Source organism: Brassica napus, chromosome C9 (assembly GCF_020379485.1).
Source record: "Brassica napus cultivar Da-Ae chromosome C9, Da-Ae, whole genome shotgun sequence".
Classification (NCBI taxonomy): Eukaryota; Viridiplantae; Streptophyta; class Magnoliopsida; order Brassicales; family Brassicaceae; genus Brassica; species Brassica napus.
In genome coordinates, this window is record NC_063452.1 from 23,184,807 (window position 1) to 23,196,712 (window position 11,906).

General features: G+C 42.3%; 2 protein-coding genes across 2 annotated transcripts; one reads left to right on the plus strand and one right to left on the minus strand.

Moving 5' to 3' along the window:
• Positions 1-447: 447 nt before the first annotated feature.
• Positions 448-915, minus strand: LOC111209927 (defensin-like protein 308). The gene is made up of 2 exons (XM_022709997.2): positions 834-915; positions 448-738 (listed from the first exon to the last, which is right to left on the minus strand). The coding sequence occupies exons 1-2, from the start codon at positions 877-879 to the stop codon at positions 569-571; spliced, it is 216 nt and encodes a 71-aa protein (XP_022565718.1). The 5' UTR covers positions 880-915; the 3' UTR covers positions 448-568.
• A 2,047-nt stretch (positions 916-2,962) lies between these two features.
• LOC106416997 (uncharacterized protein At3g60930, chloroplastic-like) lies at positions 2,963-4,873 on the plus strand. Its single transcript, XM_013857864.1, has 5 exons — positions 2,963-3,494; positions 3,585-3,660; positions 3,707-4,187; positions 4,260-4,523; positions 4,595-4,873. The coding sequence occupies exons 1-5, from the start codon at positions 2,963-2,965 to the stop codon at positions 4,871-4,873; spliced, it is 1,632 nt and encodes a 543-aa protein (XP_013713318.1).
• Positions 4,874-11,906: the final 7,033 nt, after the last annotated feature.

Consider the following 11,906-nt stretch of genomic DNA (forward strand, 5'->3'; position numbering starts at 1 on the left):
TGAATCAAATTCGTGTGTAAATAGAGTAAGAGGGAGGATGAAAATATGGAGTGAATGAAGAGGAAGAGGAGTGCTTCTATTTATAGTTGAAATCCTGCCGACAGACTGAGGAAATTCTGACGGAATTCCGACGCCAACGGCTAGTTCGTCGGAATTTCCTCGGAATTTTTAAAATCCTCCAACGGCTCTCCAACGGCTATAATATATCCTCGGAATTTCCTCAGAATATTCCGAGGAATACATTTTTCCTCGGTATTTCATAAGAATATTCCGACGGATTGATATTTCCTCGGAATTCCGTCGGTATATTCCGAGGAAACCAAATTTTGGGTTTCCTCGGGATATCCTCGGAAATTCCTCGGGAAATTCCGAGGATTTCATTTTCCGTCGGAATGTCCGTCAGAATACCGCTGTTTTCTTGTAGTGATACACACCGACTCCATATAATAAGGAAATAAAAATATTATTTTAGTACCACATATTGAAGTAAAATAACCGAGAAATATATTTATTTTGATGAATGCATGTATAAAATCATCATCATATTCAATTATCCAATTTGGAAGAATCAGATAACGTTGAGAGCTCTTCGAGAGGTCGAAGGTGGAGGTTTACAATTGCAAATATGGTTGATGCATTTAGGTTCAGGGACATATTGTTTGCACCATATTTCACAATCTTGGTAGTCATGGCAATGGTCTTCATGATAGTTAGTTCCCATTATCATTGATGATGAACCTATAATTAAATCATGTATAAATATAAATATTTGCATTTCTATATATATATGATTCATAATTGAATCTCATGGTTCAAAACATAGAAAAACTTACATGAGAGAATAAGCAATGCAGCAATGAAACAAATTGAGGCCTTCATAGTTTTTCTTCTTCTTTGAATTCACAAAAATGTTTACAACAAAAGTTTTTGAGTTATTGAATTGACATCATTGACTAATTTATAGTATAAATTTTTTGATGCTATTAATGAAAAATTTATTATAATTCAATTTTATTAATTTATTAGTAACCATGCAAATTTTATGTTTATCTTTGTTGGGTCAACTGTATCCAGTGCATTAACAACAGATGTTGAATGTTACTAAAAAAAGTTCAATATATAATTAACAACTGTTGACTATAAATAACAGATGTTGAATGAAATTAACAGCTGTATTATCTTTATTTTTAGTCAAAGGGGTTAATGTTTATCCGTGTTAATTTATTTTTAGTCTACGTTGAAATCAGCATATCTTTGACAGTTTTTATTTTCTTTCAGATTTATATTGACCATTTTCACATATCATCATCATATTCTTTCTTATCATAGTCGTCGTCATCAACATCTTTATCAAAGGAAAGAAGACTAAATTTTCAACATTCTCATCATTTTTTGGAAGAGAAAAATAAAATAAAATAATCATCAAAAATTGTATCTTCTAGAAAACATTAGGAGTAAGATTTATATATGTATTTCAAGGTTGTCCTGAAGTAAGGCGTAGACTCCAGTTGTTTATGCAGTTGCGATTTAGTGAGTTTTGAATCTTGTTATGATTCGTCTCAAACGTTTGGTGATTCACCACCCACTCTCTTCTTCTCTTCATTTTCATGACCCACTAAACTTTATCTTTTGCTATTTTTTCCAACGTCTGCTGCAATTTTACTCACTTTGTTAAAACATACCGGTTTTTCATTATAGTCAAACCAGCATTTCCCATTAATTGCTGGGCTGAAACGATTGCATATTTTATTTTCTATGTGATTTGGAACTCCTGATCAAACTTCTTTGGGTTTTTTATTGCTCACAACCATTGTCATAGAGTTTATTTTGTCTGATCCTCTTTTCGAAAGATATGATTTTAGTTGCATGAGTGTTTGCTTAGAATTTTTTTCTAGGAAAGATTCCAATTAATTAGTAGTAACATAAATGTAATATATTTTATACAAAGTCGTGACATAATCACCTTATCCACCAATAACTGTCATTCACATGTCAAAATATTTCAGCCTTCACACAAACAACAACTTATCATAAGGTTTTGAAATGTTTTAGAGGCAACTTAATGAGTCATTATCTCCGCAATCTCATATTATTTAAAATCTTATGCGGAAAGCTGATGAAAGTACAAAATATTCTCATTATCAGTTGTAGAACCTAAAATCTACACAAAATATTTGATAGTGATCGGGGTTTGATCTAGGGAAGACAAATGATGTAGGCAACGATATCTTTAGAACACAACGATGTTAAATAGTTTCCAGTAGGTGAAAATGGATTTTATAGATGACTAAGGTCGAATACACTGAATTGAACTAGATCGAGTGATACAAATGAGATCGGTCAAGAAAGAATCTAAGAATGGGAAGACAACAAGATCGAAGTAAATGTGTAGCTCTCTCTAGGGTTTTCGATGCCTCTTCTTCCGTGTTTCTTCCTCTCCCTTTATAGTGAGTCGACTTCAAGATCTCCGTGGTAGCCCCGAGATCTTTGCCTCTTGTTGCACGATCTTCGCGACCTCGACAACTCTTCCTCGAGCTCGTATTCTTGCTATATGCTCAGGCCCTTTAAGGCCCATTCCTTTGATCGCGGCCCATTATGGTATCGACCAAAATTGGATCCAACATTTGTCCTCCAGCCTCTTTTGATTTGATCGAAAAGGAAAAGGGCGGTTATCTTTTGACCAGGGTCTTGTCGTTTGGTAACTGATATCGCTCGAATCCGGTTTTATCAATCGTTTTCGAAAAGAGCCGTTCATTGGCGCCTTTTTTATTATTTTAATTGGTAACGGCTACTTTAGCCGCCGCTAGGGCATAGGCTAGGTCATAATTTCTTTTCTCGATTGCGATGATAGAGCCGTTAAGGCGGCTTATATATACGTAGAGAGTCTTTTTTTTTTATCTCCGCTTCTTCTTTCTCATCTCTTTCTCCTTTACTCCGAATCTTTCTGTCCTCTGAGCTCGAGATGTGTTCGTCTTTTACTTTCCCTCGTCCGACTACTACAGCCGATGATCTCGAGAACCTTTACAAGGTGTATGGGGTCGATCGTTCTGTCGTCCTTGATTTGGCCGGTACGCATGAGAATCCCAAAACCGTGAGAGAAGGCTACTACGGAGCTTATCTTTCCTTCTTTCACTCATGCGGTCTTATCTTCCCGATCCCGGAGCCAATACTCGAGGTCTTGGCGGAGCTTGGGTTATCTCTTACCCAGCTTCTCCCGAACTTTCTTAGGCATCTCGTCGCCTTCTTGGTTAAGGCTAGGGAGGAGGGTCTCGCTTTTGGTCTTAGCAAGTTTCGTCAGTTCGTTCTGGTGAAGCGGAATAACCAGAATCCTGGTACTTTCCTCATATCTCCGCGTCCAGGTCGTCACGTTATCGAGGAAATTCCTTATCGTGACGAGAAGTGGCGAGAAATTTTTTTTGTTTTCAAGATGGATCAAGCATCTATGGGTGATTTCGATTTCTCCCAGCTTCCCCGGCGTTGGGCCGAGAATATTGGTTAGTTTCCTTTTGCATGTGTGTTGATGATTTGTTTCTTTTTTTTGGGAGTAGAAGATTAAAATTCTCGTTTATTTTCGTTTGATTCAGTTCCTACTGGAAGCTCTTTAATGTCAGACGAGATCCGTGGTCTGATGAGGGTCCTTCGGAGGGGTCGTTCGAACTGGTTTACTTTTTCAAACTGTCTTCGCCTTACCGGCGGGGATCGACAGGGCTCCTTTGGTTGAGGAGTCTGGAGACGAGGCCGAACATTTCCAGGAGGTTGTAGTGACTCCTTCTGTTCAGACTCAGTCTTTAGATCTTCTAACTAGACAGCTTGTGAGGAGGTCATCGTTCCGGACTGCTGGGTCTACATCGAGGAGCCGAGCTTCCGGAAAATCTCCTTTGATCTCGATTCGTGATTCCGACGACGAAGATGTTTCAGGAGAGACTCGAACTCCTGTCTCATTGAGTCCTGGCTCAGAAGATGAGACTGCGGCGGCGACTCGCAAGCGACGTCGGTCATCGGAGGGTGCCTTGCCCGGCTCGTCCCGTCCTAGGTTCATTTACGAGGGAGATGGTTCTTCGTTTGTGGCCCAAAGTGACCTGATTTACCTCGCTGGTCGCATGAGGTCCGCGGATTGTCGTCTCCCATCTCTCACTTCTTCGATGGAGAGGGAAGCGTACGCCAAGGTTGCTGTGGCGAGCTCCAAGGTTCGTTTCCTGCCTTCTTGAAAAGCCGGTTTGTAGTATTTGCTTATTTCCATTTCTTGTCATGTGATGGAGGCTTTTAACGAGTACGTCGTGACGATGGAAGATCATGTCGTAGCTTCTCGGAACGACAAGGAGATCGAGAGCATCGGTTTTGAGATCAAGAGGCTTTCGGAGGAGCTCGAGAACACTAAGCGAGAAGGGAAGAAGGATGCCGAGAAGATCGAAGCTTTGACTGAAGATTGGAGGAGAGTCCATCTGGAGAACGAGGCTCTCACGTCCCAGATGGTTGCTCAAAGGGCGAGGATTGTGGCGCTCGAAGTTGAGAGAGATCGGGACGTTCGCCCGCTTCTCGCATTGCCCGTCGCTATATCGCAGAAAAGTATCGGGAAGTTCTCGAATCTTTGAAGGATAGGTGGGCGAGCAAGAAGAAGGAAGTGTCTGCTGAGATCCGACTACAAGAAGTGACCGCCAACATCGATCTCCTGAACGAGCTTAAGGACGGGGGCCTGACTGTGGATGTTGAGCTTGCGCGATTAAAGGAAATGGAAGGAGACTGCGAGGGTCTTGTCGCCCTACCCGCCGTGCCGGATTGGTCGATCTCCGAGCTCGATCTTCCTCAAGTCTCAGATGATTCGACGAATCAAGTCGGGGGGTCGTCTGTCCCCGATGATTCTGTTTCTAGTTAGTTTCTTCTGTTTTAATATCTTTTGTTTTTTTTCTCTTTTTTGACGATCTTGGACTTCGATATCTTGGATAACTTTTAATGGATAAGCATAATATTTCGGAATATCCTTGTTTCCTTAGCTTTCGAGATCCTTTTTGTTCGAGCTGTTGAGATGTGGCGGGGATCTGATGTATATAAAGCTTTGGTTTTGCTCTAGGGTTCGTCATAGTACCTCTTTTAGTCTCGTTTTCACTTGCTAAAGGAATATGACTTCAAGGAGATCCAACTCTCGCGATTCCGATAGGGTACGGACTCGAACTGGTAGTGCCAACGCGCATTGTATTCGATCCGGAGATGTGAGTGATGCACTCACAGAAGTTCTTCGTGAGGAGACCCCACTTCCGCGGCCTTCAACCCAAGGGGTCAAAGATCCCGAGGGTGAAAAATCTGTGGCTCGCGTTAAGTCGAGTAGCCCAACGGGTTCGGAGGGGCGTGATCGTCCTCCGAAGAAGGCTAAAACGAATGGCTCGGATCGCCATCATGGTGTTTCGGGAGAGGCGGCTGTTGCTAAGCCGTTTCATTGGCAGTTTTCGCATTCTAAGGATCCAGATAGTGTTGCTCATCTGGTGAGGCACTTCAAACCTGCTGGATGTCCGCTTCCCTCTCTGCGTAATATCACAGAGCGCGAGGCTTACGTAAAGATGGTTGTAGCCCATGCCAAGGTCGTTCCCTTTGGAATTCAGTCTTTGTCGAATCTTTGGTTCGTTTTGTCTGTACTAATTGATCATATTTCAGGCTAAGGAAGCTAAAACAAGTTCGCGGCGACTTTAGAAAAATGCCTGCAAGATGTTCCGCGTTCTGACAAACTTTATGAAATAAAGAAGGTCGTTCGTGAGCTAAAGCTTGGTCTAAAGATGGCTCAAGACCGGGAGCGTGCCAATGCTGCTCAACTGGCTGCCGCTGAAAAGCTGGGGGATCAGGCTGCTTCGTTCGAAGCTCGTCTGCGAGTTGTGAGTAACGAAAGGAAGTCGGCTCTCGAGCAAGTGTCCTTCTTGGAGGTGAAATTGAATCTTCCGCCAATAAATTCTCTAACGACCTTCGCCGCGCGACTCGTGAGGCCAAAAGGGCTTTGGCAGATAGCTATTTGGATGTGCTGGTTTCTCTGAAGGAGAAATGGGAAAAGAAGAAGGTTGCAACTGATTGTGAGGCTCGTCTTTGGGAAGTCATGGCAAATATAGATCTCTTGAAGGAGATCATGGGCAACAATCTCCTAGCTTCGGATGAGTTGTCGTGGCTTCGAGCGAAAGAGATCGAGCTTAGGTCGGAGGTCGATGTGACGGCGACTTCGGATTTCTCCGTTGGAAAGCTCGATCTGCCTCATATCTCGGAGGATCTGCCAGAGGATTTCTTCGATAAGGTTTCTTCTGTGGTGGATGACGCGGTGAGGTGTTCGGGTGATCGCTTTGAGGATGGTGAATTTAGCATCGAAGAGTAGCTTTAGGTATTTTTTTTTTTCCCTCTGCCTTTTGTTGCTTTATTATTTCTTATTTAATAAAGAAGGGGTCGTGAGTCCCGATTCATTGGTTGTCCTTTTTATGTTTTATGCGAGGCCGATCTTTTGGGGCCAAGTGTCGATTTGTTGTAAATACTTTTGTCGACGGTTTCGATGTAACAAAAGATTTTGTTAGTTAGTTTTGTCGCGCTTGTTGGCGGAGTTGGCCGCGACCGAGGACTTGATCAGGGTCCCGGTTTTTGGTCAACTATTGCAGTTATACGATTTTCTGATACAAGAAGTTTGGTGTGTTCGAATGTCTAGGAACTATATTTATTAAGATGTCGGATTCTGTTCGTTACATAATTGTGAAAAGAAAGGCAATTTTTGATATTGTCGTGCCGTTGCTCTTTGGATGTTGCGGTAAGCCCACTTTGGGTGTTGTAGGTGGAGGGTGACTGGACTCGTATCGTGAGTTGCCTACGTACCCTCATCGAGGGATCAAGTCATAACATAGTTCGATTATTTTCCAAAGGATAGGGTCTGTTTTTCGATTGTTTGTGTGTGTGAGTATGTCAGTTGTTAATTTTGGCTGCCTAATTAAGGGTGTTGCTCGATGTCCTTAAAGCTTGCGAGGTAGCATGTCCTGGAGTTCCTTTGGCTTCCTCTGATGGTTCCGATTCCTTTCGAGGTGGGAAATTTCAGGCATTGGTGATATGTCGACGGGACAGCCTTCATGTTGTATAACCAAGGTCTCCCGAGGATTGCATTGAACGGGGCTGGACGGTCTATCACGATGAATTCTACGATTTTTCTGATTTCTCCAGCGGTAACCGCAAGCTCAATCGAACCGAGAGAATAGGTGGTCTCTCCAGCGAAGCCGATGAGGGGAGTTCGCTCTTGCTTTAGGAGCGCTTTAGTGAATCCCATCTTTTTAAACACCTCATAAAAGAGGACGTCGGCCGAGCTTCCGGTGTCGATCATTACTCGTGATAGTTCGCAACTGCCGATGTCGATTCGTATCACGAGAGTGTCGTCGTGTGGTTTATCGAGGTTTGCGGTTTCGTTTTCGTTGAAGGTGATTTCGTGATCGGGACCTGACAAGGGCTCTCTAATTCCTACGTTGTTTTCCGCTCTCCGTTGGTATGCTTTGATTGAGTTGACCGAATTGCAGAACTTGTAGCCCACGTAAATGAAGTCGATCCGTTCTTTTCTCTTGTTGTCGGCCGGAAAATTCCATCTCTTAGTCAGTGCTGGTCGGTAGTGTCTCTGCCCCCCAGACAGATTGTGATTGAGAGTCTGCATTCTGTCTTGTTTTTGAATCGGTTTCTCCAGCAGCTCACGAATCTTGGTCATTTTATTCTTTCGCTTGAAGTTGGAGACTTTAACGCTAGGAGGTTTTGTGTTTGGGCTGTATGGAGTGATGCAGGGAGGAGGAGTAACTTCGTCGGGATTTTTCAGTGTGCGGATTGCTACCGAGATCTCAAAGCGGATTTTTCCTTCGGTTTGGTTTTTGATTTCATCGGTTGCGTTGCAGTTCAGCCCCCATGAAATCATGTCAACTCTTTTCTTCGGGGCTGGTGGTAGAGAGTTCGGTGATTCCTGTTCGATCTCCCTGCCACTTTTCTTTGTTGTGGCTTTGGCCTTTCGGTTGGATTTCGGAGTTACTGGCTCTTCTTCTTCTCAGACTTCTTCGTTAGTTTTCTTATTTTCGTTTTAATTGCGAAGTGCGGCTCGACATTCTTCGGTCGAGTGGCCCTTGCGATCATGGAAAGCGCAGTATTTGCAAAGGTCGTACGTTGAAGACTTTTGCGGTGAATTATTTATTGCGTAGGAATGTTGCCCTTTGGAGGTTGGTTCTTTAGGAGTAGCAGGTTTTTTGGTTGCGTTACTCTTGTTAGCGCTATACTGTTCTTTCAAGGCTGCGACTTTCTCTTCGTGAGTGGCAAAGTAAGAGGCTCGGTGCAGGGCCTCGTCCAATGAGATAGGTGCTCGTACCACCAATTCCTCCCTGAATTTGGATGAGAACCAGATGCCATTTTTTAATGCTGCGAGGGCAACGACTTCGTTCGGATGTGAAATCTTGGCTTCGATTTCTCAGAATTTGTTTATGTATGCTCTTAATGGCTCGAAAGGCGCTTGTTTGAGATTCCAGAGATCTGCTTCGGTAACTCTGGTCTCTATGAAGACTGAGTATTGTTTGAGGAACGTAGATAACCCGGGGATAGAGTGGTTTGGTGGTGAGATTTGTGTTCTTGGCTCCCCCTGCCTTTCCGTCGATCTGTTCTGGAATTGGATCGAGGTGCTTCGTGGGCGTTGGAGTCCAGTGTCGATTTCGTCTAGTCCACTGTAGCTTAAGCTTCGGTGGGTCATGCCCTGCGGCGGGGGACGTTGCGAATTTTCTCCTGTGTAGCGTCCGGCCCGGGCGCTTGGGTTCTCCGGAGTGCCGAACAGTCCAATGCTTTGGGGGTTGGACGTCATCCTTAACGGATTGAGGGGTGTCTGATTTCTTTCCCGAATACTTGTAGCTCGATGCTCTGCGAGCTCCCTTTCGGCTTGGTCCAGTCTATTAGCAATAGCTTGGTTGGCGATCCGTTGACTATGAATCTCGTCGATTAGAGTTGTCATCATTCCTCGGAGTTCGTTTAGTTCTCCTCGGGTTTGGGCTAGAGGAGTCGGTGAGATCGGTCTGGATTGGGATTGGGTTAGGTCATCGGAGGATGATCTATCTCTGGGGCGGTTCCAAACTCGAGCTCCAGTTCATTCCGGGACCGTTGTCTGATTGGTCGGAAGAGATCGATCTTGACTCGAAGTCCCGATTGGAGGGACTCGTTGAGTCGGATCCGATAGGATCGATGTCGTTGACTCCCAACGATGTGGTTCCGGTGGTTTGGTTGGGATCCATAGTCGCGCTTAGGAAACTTAGATCGGTTTCTTAGCAAAGATGTTTTTCGTTTATCTTCCCCACAGTCGGCGCCAAAATATAGAACCTAAAATCTACACAAAGTATTTGATAGTGATCGGGTTTTGATCTAGGGAAGACAAATGATGTAAGCAACGATATCTTTAGAACACAACGATGTTAAATAGTTTCCGGTAGGTGAAAATGGATTCAATTGAGGACTAAGGTCAAATACACTGAATTGAACTAGATCGAGTGATAATGAGATCGGTCAAGAAAGAATCTAAGAATGAGAAGACAACAAGATCGAAGTAAATGTGTAGCGCTCGCTAGGGTTTTCGATGCCTCTTCTTTCGTGTTTCTTCCTCTCCCCTTATAGTGAATCGACTTCAAGATCTCTGTGGTAGCTCCGAGATCGTTGCCTCTTGTTGCACGATCTCCGCGACCTCGATGACTCTTACTCGAGCTCGTATTCTTGCTATATGCTCAGGCCCTTTAAGGCCCATGCCTTTGATCGCGGCCCATTATGGTATCGACCAAAATTGGGTCCAACAAGTAGGTTGCCCTTGAATGTATAATTTATGGTTGGACAAAATATCTGTAAATTTTGATTCAATTAGTTGTATGGTTTGATTTGAACCAAAGAGTATTGATATCTATAGTAATATGCAATACATGTAAGAAATGAAGCAAAGTATAATTGAATAATATAAGATTGCAGAGATAATGACTCATTAAGTTGCCTCTAAAATTTCAAAACTTTAAACCAAAGTTTAACTATTCACCTCACATGCTACTGCTAACAACGATGTGGGAACTGGAAATGGCCCAATATTACATGGGGGAAGCCCATAACTAAGAGCATGGTATTTATATTTGTTTGAACGCACCCTGTTGGAAATAGTCTATTTTAACATGAACTTTATCCTTCGTGCATATTCCTTCCTGGACTTTGAAATAGTGATTATTTCATTTTTAACTAAACAAAAATTCAAAAATATTACATGAATTTTACTCGTCGTACCTTTTCATTCCCGAACATTATAGTAGTGCATATTCCATATTGAACTAAATAAAAATTTAAAAATACTAATTGAACTCTCAAAAATTAATTTTTAATTTTATAGAATTTATCAAAGATGATATTGTTTTGATAAAAATGGTTGACTAACAGCTTTGACGGTCAATGTATATAAGCACGATTTTGAGAGTTCAACAAGTATTTTTTAAAAATTAATTTTACAGATTTTTTGAGGTTCTTTGTCAAATAACCAAGAAAAAAGCAAAATTAGTTTTTAGGAAAGAGAGTAGAGAGAGATAGGAAGAGAAAAGAAGAGAAAAGAGAGGGTGATTTTAGTTACTTAATGAATTTTGGTTTTTTTAATGTTCGTGGGTGCAATTTCCCTTATCAAAAATGACGTCATTTTGTTAAATCAACGGATAACTAACATTTGACAGTTAATATATATATATATATATATATATATATTATTGAGCCGGAAGAAGACAGAGACCCGTACCTCTGGATTATCTGGTATATCTGGAAGGCAAGGAATGATAAACTGTTCAGGGGGATCGACAGAGATCCTTTGGAGTTAGGCCTGGTTTGAAGCGAATGAAGTGGCACAACCAGTGGTACAAGATAACAATATGGAGAATCCCCAAGTCATAAGCTTGGGTAATATATGATTGCTGGATGGATCTTGGACTGCATCTGCCAATTATAGTGGATGTGGGTGGGTTTGGCTGGACAGTTGTGGAAAGACCCAGCTCATGGGGACAAGAAATCTCACTCGACGTGAATCAGCCTTACATACGGAAGTAGAAGTACTGAGGTGGGCGATGGAGAATATGCTTCAGCACTCAACATGTCAGAGCTTTGGGACGGACTGCAAGGAGCTGATTGCAATGTTAAAGGAGCCTCATGCTTGGCCAAGCTTTGCGACGAAATTGGAGAGGATAGAGACACTACATATATGCTTCCCAGATTTCAACATCATACATGTTCCACGAGCGCGCAATCAAATTTCAGATTTTTTAGCTAAGACTGCTAGATCCTTCAATAGGGAGTTAAATTTTATTGGTTGTTCTATTCCGGTCTGGTTACCCAGTCCACCTCAAGTTTGAGTAATAGAATAGCCGTTTGATGTAAAAAAAAAAAGACAGTTAATATATGAACACGATTTTGAGAGTTCATGTAACGTTTTTGAATTTTTGTTTAGTTCAGTATAAAATATACATTACTATAAAATTCAGAAATGAAAAAGGCACGAAAAGTAAAATTTATAGAGTTTTTGAATTTTTGCATAGTTCATTCCATACTTACTGAACTTAGGCCCTTTTCCCCCGCACCCCTTACTTCTTTGATACGCACATCCGTTTCAAACTCTCTAATTTCTCACGGTCCGTTTCTCACTATCGCATAAACCCTAAAACGTAGCTCTCTGGTACTTTAGAAAAAAAACGAGTCACAACAGCGACACGATCGTAACCTAAGGCGTTTCATTTCTCCCCTTGATTTCTATGGATTCTCAACAGGGCGATCTTTTCATGACGACATCTCAGCCTGATACGATGGTCGAAGCGTATACCTTTTCGAAATTCAATCCCCAAGATGATTCAGATCGTTGGATTACGGGACGTCTTGGTTTTAGTAGTAAC

Coding starts and splice junctions, on each gene's coding strand:
- LOC111209927 (XM_022709997.2), bottom strand. CDS start 879: ATGAAGGCCTCAATTTGTTTCATTGCTGCATTGCTTATTCTCTCAT. Junction 739..833: donor TGCATTGCTTATTCTCTCAT/GTAAGTTTTTCT, acceptor ATTTAATTATAG/GTTCATCATCAATGATAATG.
- LOC106416997 (XM_013857864.1), top strand. CDS start 2,963: ATGTGTTCGTCTTTTACTTTCCCTCGTCCGACTACTACAGCCGATGAT. Junction 3,495..3,584: donor GCGTTGGGCCGAGAATATTG/GTTAGTTTCCTT, acceptor CGTTTGATTCAG/TTCCTACTGGAAGCTCTTTA. Junction 4,524..4,594: donor AAGTTGAGAGAGATCGGGAC/GTTCGCCCGCTT, acceptor GAATCTTTGAAG/GATAGGTGGGCGAGCAAGAA.